The sequence below is a fragment of the Rhinolophus sinicus genome, chromosome 7 (assembly GCF_057876585.1).
Source record: "Rhinolophus sinicus isolate RSI-liver-muscle chromosome 7, RSI-T2T, whole genome shotgun sequence".
NCBI lineage: Eukaryota > Metazoa > Chordata > Mammalia > Chiroptera > Rhinolophidae > Rhinolophus > Rhinolophus sinicus.
In genome coordinates this window covers 47,187,756-47,203,453 of record NC_142507.1, presented here as the reverse complement: position 1 = coordinate 47,203,453, position 15,698 = coordinate 47,187,756, and the positions used below count along the sequence as shown (strand labels likewise).

The 15,698-nt window shown below is 43.6% G+C and overlaps 1 protein-coding gene across 1 annotated transcript in view; it reads left to right on the top strand.

The window, feature by feature from the left end:
* CASQ2 (calsequestrin 2) overlaps window positions 1–15,698 on the top strand; it is a 58,177-nt gene that overhangs the window by 12,343 nt on the left and 30,136 nt on the right. Inside the window, exons 2-3 of the mRNA XM_019730338.3 lie at window positions 11,364–11,448; window positions 14,136–14,236. Coding sequence (XP_019585897.1) covers window positions 11,364–11,448; window positions 14,136–14,236 — 186 coding nt within the window. The remainder of the gene's footprint in view (window positions 1–11,363; window positions 11,449–14,135; window positions 14,237–15,698) is intronic.

Genomic DNA, 15,698 nt, shown 5'->3' with positions numbered 1-15,698 from the left:
TAAAACAATCGGCAGCCTCCATGTCCCCAAGGTTCTTTCAGAGGCCACCCAAGCCAGCCCCCAGGGGCCCCATTGTTCACCTGAATCTCATAAAATAGCTGTTCCATTTCCTCGCCTGCCTCCTGCCTGGACATATCACGTGCCAACCCCCAGCTATACATAGCCCAGGCCTCATTTGAGGGCAGTGGAAAGTGACAGGAGATTACCGGAGAGATAAGCGTCAGCTCTCCCAGTTTCAGGGGAGGACACACAGTTGTTGAATTGCTTGACATGTCGCCAGATGGTATCAGGGACAGTGGGTGAGAACAGCCGCTGGGCTCTTGGCTTGCATGGAAAGAGCAGGGTTGCAGCCAGGGTATTTTTAATGGCTGGCCAGAGGGACATTCACTTTGAACAAAGACCTGACATTTTCCCCCAGTTCCTCAGTCCTTGGATTTTTTTTTTTTTCTTCAGATTCTTGATCCTGCAGAAGGTAACCTCCACTTAGCTCCTTTCAATAAGTAACCATTCCCTTTTCTCTACCTTCCCCACCTTCGCTCTGACCATGAAGCAAATGAATCTTTCTCCTCCTCCCTGAAGACTGTTCTTAAGAAGGGGTACAAATGTCACTTTCTTCCTTTCTGTCCCTGGATTAGAGCCGAGAAGTCCTACAAAGGGACGGGCTTGAAGGGACCTATGTAGACGTAGAGGCCCCTGGCATATCGCAGGTACTGTCCTCTGAAGCCCAGGGCGCAGTCACACAGCCCAGGGAACGTGTCCCCTGGTGCTTCTTTATTAGTCCCCCCCTCCTTTCATGGGCAAACTTCTTGAACAAGTGATCCACACCTGCTCTAACATGTCCTTGCCACCCACTCAACTGCTTAACTCCCAGTGCTCTGGCTTCTGTCCCAGCTCCTCTCTTAAAGGTCACCGGCGACTTACCGGTCCTGAAAGGAGAGACTTCGTGGGGGTCCCACCCTGTGACGCTCTCAAACATTGGATCCGACCACCCACTCCCTGAGCTTCTCTCCTCCTGCAATGTTGGAGTCACTATGTTTCCTGCTTCTCCCGCAATCCCCTCTGCCTCCAGGGCAGGCTCTTCCTCCTGCTCTTGCCTCCTATGAGATGAGACAGCCAGTCCTGACCCTGTGGTTTCCTCATGCTCTCTCCTCCCTGAAGGTGTCTCCCACCTTCACGCCTTCACCTTTCACCAGCACAGCTCCACTCAGGACCTCTTCCCTGAGCTCGAGGTTGGCAGCTCCAGCTCTTGGCTGGTCTTCCATTGCCATGAACTCATTGCATCAAAATCCAGGCTGAGAACATTGCCCTCGTTCTGGCATGCCCGTCTGACATCACTGCTTTGTCCTTCACTCGGTTCCCTGGCTGGAGACCCTGGAACCATCTTGCCTCCTCCTCTCCTTTGGCCTCCCTCCCTTTTCTCTCCAAAGCCACAGGAGGGTTACCAGGTCTCCACTTGTCACATCACCTCACAAGTTACATCTCCATCCACTGCCTCGGTCTCAGACCAGTCATCTCCCACTCAGACTATGGCATCAGCCTCCTCCCTGGTCGCCTCTCCTTTCCACTCTCTTTTCTGTCTATGCCCTAAGATCACCCTCCCCAAACTCAAATTAGTCATATTGCTCTTTTATTCAAAGATATCTTCCAAATCAGAACTGCGAGTCCTAATATGCAGAGTCTTTCACACTCATTTCTTCATATGCCTGAAACACACTACTCCTTTCAAGTATCCCCAGAGAAGCCCTCTGCTCAAGTAATTCAGCCTGTCCTCCCACACAGCCTGCAAGCAAGCTTTCCAACGCTTTGCTTATGCCGTTTCTTCCTCCTGGGATGCTCTGCTGCTCACCTCTGCCTACCCACACACGCCTCCTCATTCAGGGTCTAGCTGGCCTCCTCACCTCCAGGCAGTCTCCTCTTTCTTTCATCCGTTTATTTAAGAAACTAATTTTCAAATTTCTTTTTATTATTACTTAATTAATATTTTGCTGCCAGATAGCGATGTGGGCCCAGTTTTTCTGATTTCTCAAGGAAAGCCAGACATCTCAATTTCCATAGGAAGCTGCTTAATTTAAAAATTTTCACATCACACTCTAAAGGTGATATCTAGCACAGGAACATAGCCCCTTAAAAGTGACAATTTAAAGACTATTTCACCTGCAACGTGGATATGAAATAGAAATACATTCAGTGTACAAATACAAAGAAAGTAACAATTATACTTTTCAGGATGACATTCAGATCTGTAAAAGTAGATTTTCTTGAAACTAAGGAATTGAATGTTCACCCTATGATTTAGGATTTAAGTGATAGGAGAAAAATATAGCAGTGTTTATCACTTTTTCATTTTACAGATGAATTTAGAAATACAACATCTCCATTAATCAGTGTAACTGGATGCCTTTAATGTCTTCTTGTTATTTTCATTTTATGAAAATACTCAATGAAACAAATTTTTCATTGAGATATAATTAACATATAACATTGTGTTCATTGTAAGTGTACAATATAATGATTACATATAGGAAATGATCACCACAATAAGTATAGTTAACATCTTTCACCACACATACGCAGGTCAGACAATTAAGTTTGCAAACTCATCCTGGAAAAACTGCTACATACCTTATTGCTGAATATCACTACAGTCACCTTCCAAGTACACCCCTTGGGAAGCTATGCACTGACGCCAGTGCCTAGTCCACCCTTCAGAGCAATTTTGGAACTCTTTTTCTGGAATGCCCATCAGAGCTGTCATCGTATTACCCTTGATGTCCTGAAAGTCATCCAAATGTCTTCCTTTCAATATATTTCCTTTATCTTCGGGTAAAGAAAGAAGTCATTGGGGGTCAGATCAGGTGAGTAGGGAGGGTGTTCCAGTACAGTTATTTGTTTACAGGCTAAAAACTCCCTCACAGATAGTGCTGTGTGAGCTGGTGCATTGTCGTGATGCAAGGGCCATGAATTGTTGGCGAAAAGTTCAGGTCGTCTAACTTTTTCATGCAGTCTTTTCAGCACTTCCAAATAGTAAACTTGGTTAACTGTCCAGTTGGTAAAAATTCATAATAAATAATCCTTCTTATATCAAAAAAGGTTAGCAACACTGTTGCAACAAGTTCACGAAATTAATTGTCAGACTTCGTAATTACTAAAAAATTTTCTTCTTGTTATGCGAACTTTTTTAGATTCACTCTTTTAGCAACTTTCAAATATATAGTATAGTATTGTTAATATAGTCACCACGCTGTACATTATATCCCCGGGACTTATTTATCTTATTACTGTAAGTTTTTGTATGTTTTGACCTGCTTCACCCATTTCCCCCACACTCACCCCCTGCTTCTGGCCACCACCAATCTATTCTCTGTAGTTATGAATTCAGTTTTGTTTTTTAGATTCCACACATAAGTGAGATCATACAGAAGGCAAGGAACCAATTTTTTTTTTTGAGATCTACTCTGCTGAGGTTCTAGACTAGGTGCCAGAGAGTACGGGGAGAAAAGAGAGAGGGAGGTGGAGAGGGAGGTGGAGATCATTGGATCGTAAGCTAATGTGTACTTACAAACCGAGAAAGAGTGGTGAAGGAAAAGCACAGGTCACTATGGACACGTGTAAAGAGGGCACCCAGTTCAGACTGGGAGTCAGGCAATGCCTTTTGAGCTGACATTTATGTGTAGACTTCAAGGATAGTAGGAGTTGGCGAAGAATGGAGGGAAGGGTCTTGTCGCGAGAGGGAAGGGCACACATTTCCATGTTTAATGCCTTTGTGTGTGAATTAGAACAAGGCGCCCCCTGCAGGCAGCTGCCGCTCATGCCTGGCTTAGGGCTTGGGGACACAGCAGACAAGGTTTCAAGAACTGAAGAAGAGTGTATTAAAGGGCGGAGTGGCCCCAAATGAGGCTGGAGAGGCAGGTGGGCCAAACTGTGCAGGGCCCTGTTGGCCATATTAGGGATTTTAGATTTCATCCTGAGTGCATGGGAATTAAATCCACAGTACATATCACAGCCCACTGGGCTCTGCATGATTTACTTTCCCTGCGCGCACTCTCTCTCTCCCGACCCCCGCAAGTCTTCATAGCCTTTATTTACTACTCCTTCAGCACCTACCTAATTTTTCATTTGTTTCCTCCCTAATGAAACGACAAGGTCCTTGATACAGAAATGTGTCTTATACAATTTTGTTTAGCACAGACCTTGATCATAGTAGGTCCTCAGTTAATAGTTAGTGTTCTCTTTTCATTCCAATGTATCAGCCTTTGGTATTTTTTGAATTGGCACAAGGTCTAGAACCCTATCCAGCTCTCATAATATTAAGAAGGAAATCTAACATTTATTAAGCGCTTACTGCATTCCAAGAACTGTGTCAAGCACTTTACATACTTTATCTCACTTAATCTTCAAAGCAGCCTTGTGAAATAGATATTGTTATTGTCCATATTTTACTGTGGAGTCACAGCACTTGGGACCAAGCCAGGAATCCAGGCCTCTGATTCCAAGCCCTGTGCTCTTAACCACTGGGTTATACTATCCCTGGTCATTTATTCATTTAAAGATGGGAGCTACTTCAACCCCATCATTACAGAGGTAACAGGGTACAATACATACCTACACAATGCAATATTAAAAAAGAGAGAGTAACGGTATACTACGAATGTCCACCTCCTTGCTATTGAATTATGCGTATCTCATAGAACTTTTTGATAAAGTTATTTTTCTACTCAAAAGAACTAGCAATGGTCAAAGCAAATCCTAATGTTTCTGGAAAGAATGCGTACTAATGTCTGTGGCTACATATACCAACCAGCAAGAGACAACCCCTTTCTCGAGAGTGGACAACAGGTGAAACCATCTGAGAAGTAACGAACCAACCAACCAACCAAACAAACAAAACCAGCAGAGGAAAGATTATAAGCCGACCTGAGAAAATTGCAGTCAGATTTGAAAAGAGTATTCCAGTTTTCTAGAATTTAGGAGATATAGTGAATGACTCTAGCTTTTCTCCTTCTCATATCTGTAGCTCCTAATCACTGTAATGGGTGAAAATTGCCTCTTTCTCTTAGGTTCAAATGTCACTTGAGTTTGAGAAGTACTTGGGCTAGCCCATCCTCTCATGCAAAGTATGCTGAGTGTCTCTAAGGAACTCCATGAGATACAAAAGAAAAGCACAAAATGGGGTCCTTCTCCTTAGAGAAGAAAGTGTCATTACTGAAGAGATTTAAACACAACTGTCGCAGTTGAGAATTAAGTGTCAGGGTGCTGTGTCTTTGTGATGGGCTATTGGAAATCACAGAAAGGAGGCTGGAGTGAAATACGAGCCTGGAGCTGGGCTTTGCAGCCAAGGGTGGCCAAGGCCGGCAGCAAGCTGAGGGAGAAGTGATACTTGGTTGCAGTAGAGTGGAGAAAGGAACATATAAGCTGAAGATTTAGGGCCAGCGCAAAGGTGGAGGTGAGATCAAGCCACGTGTGAGAGGAGACAATGCCTGCTGCATCAGCTCTGCAGGGTTCCTGGTCCTGGAGGGAACTGGTCATGTCATAAGTCAGCCCAGAAGGTCCCTGGCTTTCAGAATAGCCATTCTCTGCCCTCCTTCCACCCCCGCCCCACGCTGGTCTTACTGTTCTCTTTTGGGTTGCAGCCAGCCCTGGACATCCTTGGCTTAGGCCCATGAAGGGTGTTTGCTGGGGCTGATGGAAGTGATGACAGAACTCAAGTGGGCAGGCTTTGGTCCTAATCATGGTGGGAGGCAAGAGTGACGGGGCACTGCAGGGATTGTGCGTAAGTGTGCCAAGGAAGAGGCAGGCAGGTCTCAGCTAGCATGGGTTCTTGGCCCATCTGTGCCTGTCGCTTCTCTCTATCCATCCATGCCTAGGACAGTGATTGGCTAGGCTTAGTTAAACAGGAAACCAGGAAAACAGAACTGAATTTGTCTGCCTCTTCCATCCATATATCTTCAAAAGTCACATATAAATGTTAACCAGGTAATTAGAAGACCAGGCTTTACACGCCTAGGACAGGCACACATTTGCATCTACCTAAAAACCAACAAAACCTGGTGGCATATACCTAGGAGAGGTCAGAGTTAAATTCTGTATTTATTTTTCATAGTTACTTTCTTATATTCTTAGTAATATTAATATTTCTCTCCTATGCTGAAGGTAGAGGGGCCAATAGGGCCAAGTATGATCCCGTGGGTACAGGTGGAAAATGTCATGCCATATCACTTTTGGATGAGCTGACAACAATTTATGGCAGTGTTTTCCAGAGTGTGGTATGAGATCTGCTGTGTCACAATCATGGGGTGTGGCAGTGTGTTTTATGAAAATGTAGGTTCCTGAGTCCCACGCCAGCTCTATTCTCACTTTCTGATGCTGAGGCTGAGGAAACCCCATTTTAACCAGCACCCCAGGTGACTTTTGTGCAAACTGAAGTTTAGGAGCCACTGTCAGAGGCCCATGCTCTAGCAGTGGGAAAACTTACTACTATCACAAAGCCATTAGCTCTTATCATAATTTTGAATGACAGACTTAAATACATTAACTTAAATACATTTAAGTTAAAGTTTTGACAGCACCAAATAGAACAGAATGGCTTAAACTGAAAACTAAAAAAACTCATTCAAAAATGACCTTCTCTCATAAGTTGAATGCAATAGACCAAAGCCAAATGACTTTGCAGAAAGACTGGCCTGTTTAAACATTGCAGGAAGGCTCAAGATGAGTCATAACATAAATTCTGATGATGAGTCTTTCATCCTATGCTTCACCTATTCCCAGTCAAACTCCAAGAGAGGAGAGAAAGTTGCATGAGTGGTGAGGGGTATCCTTGGTTACCTGGCCCTCCAGCTGCAGTCACCAGGGGCACTCCACAGAGCAGCTTTCTGTGCTTCTGCCTTATACCCTTAGCCTTTGTGGAACAGAAGTGTTAGGAGCCAGGCAGAAACAAAGAGAATGGGATCATGTGAGGTGGTCAGGGAGGGAAGACTGAAGAGCCAAAGAAAGCCCTCCGAGAAGTTATAACAAGAGAGGACATCCAAGGAGAAGCCACAGAGGCTGGGGAAAAGGAAGGAAGACACAAATAAAGAGAGAAATGAGAGAAGCAACCACGGAAGGGAAAGTAGTGGGATTTATAGCACACGTTATGGAGCCAAATAGATTCAGTGTCAATTCACAGAGAAAACAATATATCCTAAAGGTATATGTTCCAAAGAACGAACATGCAAAATATGTGGAACAAAACCTGATAGAACTGAAAGGAAAAATGAACAAATTACTAAGACCAAAAACAAGGCATAGATCTTCACTCTCACGACTCTTATTCAACGTAGTGCTGGAAGTTCTTGCCAGTGCAGTAGGAAACACAAGGAAATAAAAAGGTGTACTGCTTACGTGCTAAAAACTACACAGTGCAAATGAAAGAAATCCAAGAAGGTCTAAATGAATGGAGAGACATACCATGTCCATGAATTGGAATACTCAGCATAGTATAATAAATATGTCCATTCTCCCCAAGTTGATAGATTTAAATATTCAACACCATTCCTATCGAAATCTTAGTAAAAATTTTTTTTGGTAAATACAGACAAGATTATTCTAACGTTTATATAGAAATACAAAGGGAACTATACTAGCAAAAGCAATTTTGAAAAAGAATAATAAAGTGGGAAGAGGTCGTCAACCCACTTCCAAGACTTACTATATGGCTACTGTAATCAAAACTATGTGTTTTTGGCAGAGCAGAATGGAGAAAGCAGCATAGACCCACGTAATTATGTAACCTGATCTTTGACAAAGATGAAAAAGCAATTCGATGGAGGAGAGATGGCCTTTTCAACAAGTGGTGCTGGAACACTTGGACATCCACTGGCAAAACAAAACACAAATCAAAACCCTCAACATAAATCTCACACCTTACACAAAATTTAACTCAACATGGATCAAGGACTTAAGTATAAAAGTAAAACTATAAAATTTTAGGAAAAAAATAGAAGATTTCAGGATCTAGGGCTAGGGAAAGAATTCTTAGACTTAACAACAGAAGCACAATTCATAAAAAAAAAGAAAAAACCTGACAAACTGGATTTCATCAAAATTAAAATATTTTGTTCTTCCAGGGACCCTATTAAGAGTATGAAAAAATGAGCTACAGAGTGGAAAAATAATTATAAACCACAAAGTCAACAAAAGGCTAATATTAAAGAACTCTCAAAAATCAACAAGCAGAAAACAATCTATTTAGGAAAGAGATTCAACATGGTGGAGTAGATAAACACTGTGCCTACTTCCTTCTGTGAACACATTAAAATTACAACTAAATTATAGAACAGTCAACCTGGAGAATCATCTAAAGTCTAGCTGAACAGGAGTTTTATAACTAAGGATATAAAGAAGAAGTCACTTCAAGACTGGCAGGAGAGGCGGAGATGTGAAACGGGCTAGTACCAAACCTCCATGTGGTGGTTGAGAACTGGGAGGAATATCTCGGCTGCAGTGTTCACCCCTGAGGAGCAAGAAACCACAGCTGAAAACCAGTCTCCCCAGCCCAGAGTACTGGAGCCAGGAAGAAGAGACCCCACAACATCTGGCTATGAAAACAGTGGGGATTCGGACCATCTGGATGGGACAGAAGGCTTCAGGAAATCCAGAGGTCCTCTTAAATAGCCCAAGCACAGACTCTCTCACTCCTGGGTAGTCACCTTGGGCTCCAGCAGAGGAACAGAAAGTCAGGGTTTGTCAGAGACATACAGGGGCAGACTGAGGTGTGTGGCTTCATAGCGATGGCTGAAGGACAATTTTCCCTGTGTGGGGTCCTTCTCCCATGTAGCAGGCAGGCAGGCACCATCTTTCCTGTGTTAAGCCCTCCCCCACCGACCAAATCTGAAGCTGATTGGTCTGGTGAGCTCTGCTTCCTCCACCCTGCTGACTCACTGGGACCTCACCCAACACCAGAGGCACTTCTCCATGAACAGGCAGCCCCACCCATATTGCATTCTTTCTTAGAAATCTGCCAGAGTCCATGGCCCCAGGTGGGTAGCCACTGACCTCAGTGTGCTCTGAGATACTTGCTGAGCAGCTCCAGGCTCAGCAATGGCACCAAACCAGAGTCTACATTAACATGTTGACCACACCTCCTCCTACTCCCTGAGACCCCACCTCACTCAACTTGCTTGCTGTAAGAGGCTTTATCAGCGGCTGAAACTTAAGGGAGTTGGCAGGTGGCAGTAGGCCTCAGAGTGTCCTAGCATTTTATGGAGCTACCCCAGGCCGTGTGGTGGCACACATCCTCGGTTCACAGCATGGCTTCTCCCATGTGCCTCCAGGGTTAGCACAGGCAGCAAACAACAGTGGAACACTTTGTAGCTCCTATCTTGTAGTCCCTGGCCAGTCACAGGCAGTGGATGACCTAGGCCTGCACTGGAACCCCTGGCAAGAGGCCCCAGAACCAACATACTTGGAGGTTGGCTCAGAGCACAGCAGAGCATTACCCAGTTAGCCCGACAAGATGCAAACCCAAAGGGCAGTCTCAGCAGGCACCACAGCCCACTGGGGTGAATCCCACTCAGTGGAATAAGCACCCTGCCCAGCAGCCTGTAAGCTGTGGATGTGGCCAAATGCCACAGCCAATCAACCTGACGGTCAATCTCCCTGACATGCCAATAGCAACCAAAGTTCCACTATAACAGGAGGGCACACATAACCCACACAAGGGACACTCCTGGAACACCAGAGCAGGTAACCAGGGAGACCGGGCCACTGGACCTCACAGGGCACCTACTACATAAGGCCACCTGGCCAAGACTGGAGGACATAGCAGATCTACCTCATACATAGAAACAAACAGAGAGGCAGTGAAAATGAGGAAACAAAGAAATACATCCCAAATGAATGAACAGGAGAAAACTCCAGAAAAAACTAATTGAAATGGAGGCAAGCAACCCACTAGAGATGGAGTTGAAAACAATGGTTATAAGGATGCTCAAGGAACTTAATGAGAACTTCAACAAAGAGATAGCAAACATAAAAAACAAAGAACAACAATAACAACAACAAAAACATAGAAACCATAAAAAAAGAACCAGTCATAAGTGAAGAATACAATAACTGAAATGAAGAACACACTTGAAGGAATGAACAACAGACTAGATAAAGCAGAGGATGGAATCAGCGCTGAGTGGAGTGTAAGAGAAAGACAGATGCAATGTGATTTTGCTTATATGTGGAATCTAAAGAACAAAATAAATAAACAAACAAAACAGAAACAAACTCACAGATACAGAGAACATATTGATGGTTGCCAGATGGGAGGGGGTTTGGGAGTGCGTGAAAAAGGGGAAGGGATTAAGAAGTACAAATTGGTTGTTACACAGTGATCATGGAGATGTAGGGTACAGCATAAGGAATATAGTCAATAATATTGTAATAGTTATGTATGGTGTCAGATGGGTACTAGCTTTGTTGGGGTGATAGATGGGAGGGGGGTTAAAAGGTGAAGTGATTCGGAAGTACAGAATGGTAGTTACAAAATAGTCGTGGAGATGTAAAGTACAGCATAAGGAATATAGTCAATAATATGGTGATAACATGGTATTGTGTTAGAGGGTTGCTGGACTTATCAGGGTGATTACTTCTTTAGGTATATAAAGTTTGAATAACTATGGTGTACATCTGAAACTAATATAATATTGTATGATTGCTATATTTTAATAAAAATGTTTTTAAAATAAGTATAATATAAAGAAAAAAACTAATGAAAAAGTAGTGGGGGGATTTGTATCATAAACCTTCTAATTGTACATTAAAACTTTAATATAACAATTTTTTAAAAATCAAGTTTCAAAAAAAAGAAATCCCAAAAAACAAAAAAAAAAATCCATTTAGGAAATATGCAAAAGACATGAAGAGGCGGTTCATAGACGAGAACATACAATGATTAATAATTACATGAAAAAAATATTCATCATTAGCCATTAGAAAATGCAAATTAAAACCATAATGAGATATCACTACACATCTGTTAGAATGGTGGCTGGGGAGGGACTCAGGGCGCTTTGTCAGGTATCCATGAGCACCTGAGTACCCTTTGCTTTCTTTCTGATTCTCCTCTCTCCCAATTCAAATTGTGGGCAGAGAAGGGTGTGTGGTAGTGGATATATTCTTCCAAATCTTGTACCTTTGGTCTGGCCCTCACCTTTTCTCTTCTCGGTTCTCCACATTCTGCCGAATCATCCTTCTTCTGAAGGGATAAGCATAAAATCCCTTCACTGCTACTTGAATTGGTCACAGAGTAACAGAACACAAGGAGGAAAACCCTCCTGTCGATATCTCATAATATTGTCTTGTGATAATATTCTTCTACTTGCCTTTCCTTTCAGCTTGTGGCCCAGGTCTTGGAACATAAAGACATAGGTTTTGTGATGGTGGATGCCAAGAAAGAAGCCAAGCTTGCCAAGAAACTGGGTGAGTGTGATTTTTTTTCGGCTCCATCAGAAAGAAGCAGAAGTGTCTTGCAAAAAGAGGTATAGTTTCATTTATTCTTGCATGATAGCTGGATCTTATATTTGTTTTCATTGTTATGATCCTGCATACCTTCATCTTGGATTGTAGAAGAGTTCCATAAAAATAAATCATGGCCTGAATTGAAAAGTTTTACAGTAGTCATCTAATATATCTTTGTATCAGTGCCTGGAAGAGTGTTTCCTCCTGGAAAATTTGACACTAGAGACAAACCTTTATTTTCAGATCCCGGGGTTAAAAAGCCAGCTTCTCTATTTCACTGTCATGGTGATCTCTTTGGGAGATCAAATCTCTCCTTCTATCACCTATTATTTCCTTATCTCAGCCAACAAATATAGCATTCATGGTAGTGACTCTGTGGTCCCAGTGCTTGCTAAATTTAAGACTAAATCCAAGCTGGACATTATCACCAAGGATGAGAGAGAGGTTTTAGATGAGGTATGCTAAGGTGACTGCACAGTGCGAGGAGTTGTAATCTCTTTTGTCAACATGCCACGCTTAAGTGCAAATGTGCTCTAAGATTCTTACACTTCTAATTCCAAAGAGGGAGAAAACAGGTAACTTCTCTGGTTTTCAAACACCCCCACACAGACACTGACCATTTCGTTCTTTCTGCATGGCCAGTGAAGAATGGCTATTAAAAAAAAATCGCAGGAGGTTATAAAACAGGACCTTTGAAGAAAGGTTAATTGGATTTGGAATAGTAGGCACAGGGGAAAAGAAAATAGTGGTGGTTCGATAAATAGGTTTAGGTACATGAAAGTTCATTATCTTCGAGAATTACAAACAACTGTTTTCTATTTTATTTTTTTAAAAAAACATGCATTGCCTTTTTTAAGATTTAAATTATAGGAGACAGTATTTGTTAGACATAAAGAAGAACTCAGGACTATAAAATGATAATGGATTATTAAGAATGTCTGGGGTACCTCTTTTCCTGGAGGCGAATTAAGGAATACTTTTTCCCCTTGAGCAGGGGAGCAAAGTATGTTAAACTCTTTCCTTAGTCAAAAGCAATTTAATGAGTTCTTTCTCCTCCCCCAAGATTCCATAGTCTTCTCCCTTCCCATGTTCTAATGAGAAGTTGAATTTCTAGTAAATTTAGTTAGAGGAAAACACTAGTGTTCCAGCGATCTAAAAATTTAGGGAAGGCAAGCTGGGCGAGTGATCGTAAGAATGGACCAGTGGATATTCTCCCAGTGGAAGATGTGATGGGGTTTGAAAAGCCTAAATGAGCCTATCTCCAAACTCAGGCTGGAGGAACTGGGGCAGGTTCTTTCCGATGGCTTGATCCTTGGAGTTTACAGGACAGTTGTGTTGTGTGAATCTGCTGCTTCATCTCCATCCTCTCTTCCATTTGCCTGAGTTTGGTCTCCATCAGGCTGTGTCGCCAGCCTCCTAAGTGGTTTCACTCAGAGCAGGATACTGGCTGTTGTTCAACTCTGGGACCCCTGTGATCGGTCCTTGTCAGCTTCAAGGATACATGGTACGTTGCTCCTTTAGATTTAAGAATAGTGCTCTGTAGTGTGGCAGGGCTCTTCGGATGTGCCCTGGGACACAGCTGGCAGTGGGCCAGCCTCCTTTTCCGTACAGATTCTGCAGAGGAGTTCATCTGGAGAAAGCATTCTCCAGCAAATAGAGAGTTTGGAAACAATTAATCTAAGGAATTAAGGCTGCCATGTAGTTGAACTACATGCCAGCCTCAGCTGTTTAGCCTTCCTGGGAGGGAAATGCAGTCTTTCAGCAAGCATTTATTAAAATACACAGCATTACACCAACAGCAATGCAGGGTAGAAAAGAAGATGCAGACCTTGTAGCATTCTCAGCTAACTGGAAAAAGAGGATGAGCAGAATTCAGCTACTCTAGAAAAGCAAGCTGTTCGTTCTAGCCACAAACATTTATTGGGTGCCCAATCGGTCCAGGCTCTGTGTGATGCCCTGAGATACCAAGATGATACCAAGATACCTTAGAGAGCCTAATGTTATTTGAGGACCTGTACATGCTGCTCAGAGAAGATCAACAGTTGCAGGAGACACTGGAGTGGCCTTCCTGGGAAAAATGAGTCCTAAGCTGAGACTTGACGTTGCTGGCCAAGATGGAAGAGGCAGGTGGAGGTCCCTCCTGGCTTGAGGAACGAGGTGAACATAGGTGTAGAGAACCACGCTCTGTGACTTTTCTTTTACGCACCCTTTGCATCAGCTCGTGGGCAAGAAGCAAAGGGAGCCACAGGGATTTAGAGAGCAGTTTTCAAAGGAGTACAGGTCTACCCAAGGGAGGCTGTAAAGGATAGGGTTGGTAGGAGGTTGTGCAGGGACTTGAATGGCAGCCTAAGGAGTCAGGTGGGCGGTGGGCATTAACACTTTTTGATAAGGAGGATGGGGTCAGCAGTATTTTCAGAAAATTAAAGCAGGGGAGGTGTGGGGAATACGTTTTTCTTTTACGTTAAAATCCAGGTGGAATTGTTGGTTCTTGACTATTTTGATCTAAATTTACACTTTGGTGTCCAGGGAACTGATCCTCTGATCCTGACCCCACTGTCACCCAGGGACCCCGAGCCAGACCTTGGCTAGCAGGATGGCTCTTCCTCCATCAGGATGACCTTGTCTTGGGACCTCTTTGATTCTTCCAGGTTTTGATGAAGAAGGAAGCCTGTACGTTCTTAAGGGCGATCGCACAATTGAGTTTGATGGCGAGTTTGCAGCTGACGTCTTGGTGGAGTTTCTCTTGGACGTAAGCATTTATGCCGAGTGGCTCTGCATGGGACTTTTGGGGTTCAGGTATAGGGGAAACTGAAAGCCCAAAGTAAGAACACAGAAGCTGGATAACATGACTTGGTCTAAGACAGATTTCTCAGACTTCACAAAGAATTAAGGAGTGTCATTTACTTCCACTGGGAAGCTGGCCCTTCACTCACCTTAGAAACTGTTTTATTAGTGATCAGAGAGTCACAGATTGGGACTATGTAGTAGTAACATGTGAATTCTCTTAGCAATCATACACCAACATGCCCTGAAATTCCCCTGGCTTTGTTCCAGGGCTTCTGAAGAGGAGGTGGGGAGCGTGGGAAAGAGAAGTGAATAATCGTCTGAAGATTGGTGGGGAGAGGAGTAACATCAGCTGAGCTACCCTTCACTAAGGGTAACTCGGAGCAGAATAAAAAGGGACTGAGCTAATGAGCCCCCAATATCATCCTTCCTCTCAGCCATGGAGTTGTACCACCCTCAGATCCACATGCTCAAGCAAAGAGTGGAACAAACACTATAAAATAGTTTATCTAGGGCTGGCCCGGTGGCTCAGGCGGTTAGAGCTCCATGCTCCTAACTCCGTAGGCTGCCGGTTCGATTCCCACATGGGCCAGTGGGCTCTCAACCACAAGGTTGCCAGTTCAACAACTCGAGTCCCGCAAGGGATGGTGGGCTGCGCCCCCTGCAACTAAGATTGAACACGGCACCTTGAGCTGAGCTGCCTCCCAGATGGCTCAGTTGGTTGGAGCGCATCCTCTCAACCACAAGGTTGCTGGTTCGACTCCTGCAAGGGATGGTGGGCTGTGCCCCCTGCAACTAGAAACGGCAACTGGACCTGCAGCTGAGCTGCGCCCTCCACAACTAACACTGAAAGGATAACAACTTGAAGCTGAAAAGCACCCTCCACAACTAAGATTGAAAGGACAACAACTTGACTTGGAAAAAAGGCCTGGAAGTACACACTGTTCCCCAATAAAGTCCTGTTCTCTTTCCCCAATTAAAAAAAAAAAAAAAAAAAGTCCTAAAAAAAATAATTAGAAGAATATTAAAAAAAAATAGTTTATTTACAGATAAACTGCCATTTTCAATAACAGCTGTGAAGTTAAGTTCAAGCCACTTTTGAACACAGATTCCTATATAGAAAAAAAACATCCATACAGATGATTCTTTATCTACCAGCTAGTCCACAGTGGCCTATTGCCTTTCCTCCATAGCCTCAAAAACCCAGAGAAAGAGAGTCAAAAGTGAGTTGCAAGTCTCCTCCTATGAAAAAGTGCCCATGGTCTCTGCTTGGCCCATAACTGCAAGCCTTAAACAAGTTGAGGGCAGCAACAGAGCAACTCTGGGCCAACACGGCACGGCCTCAGCTCTATCAGCAAGGCCGAGGCTTTTTGAAGCATGTAACAAAAACCAGACTCGAGCTACCTTCAACAACGAGCAACGTGACT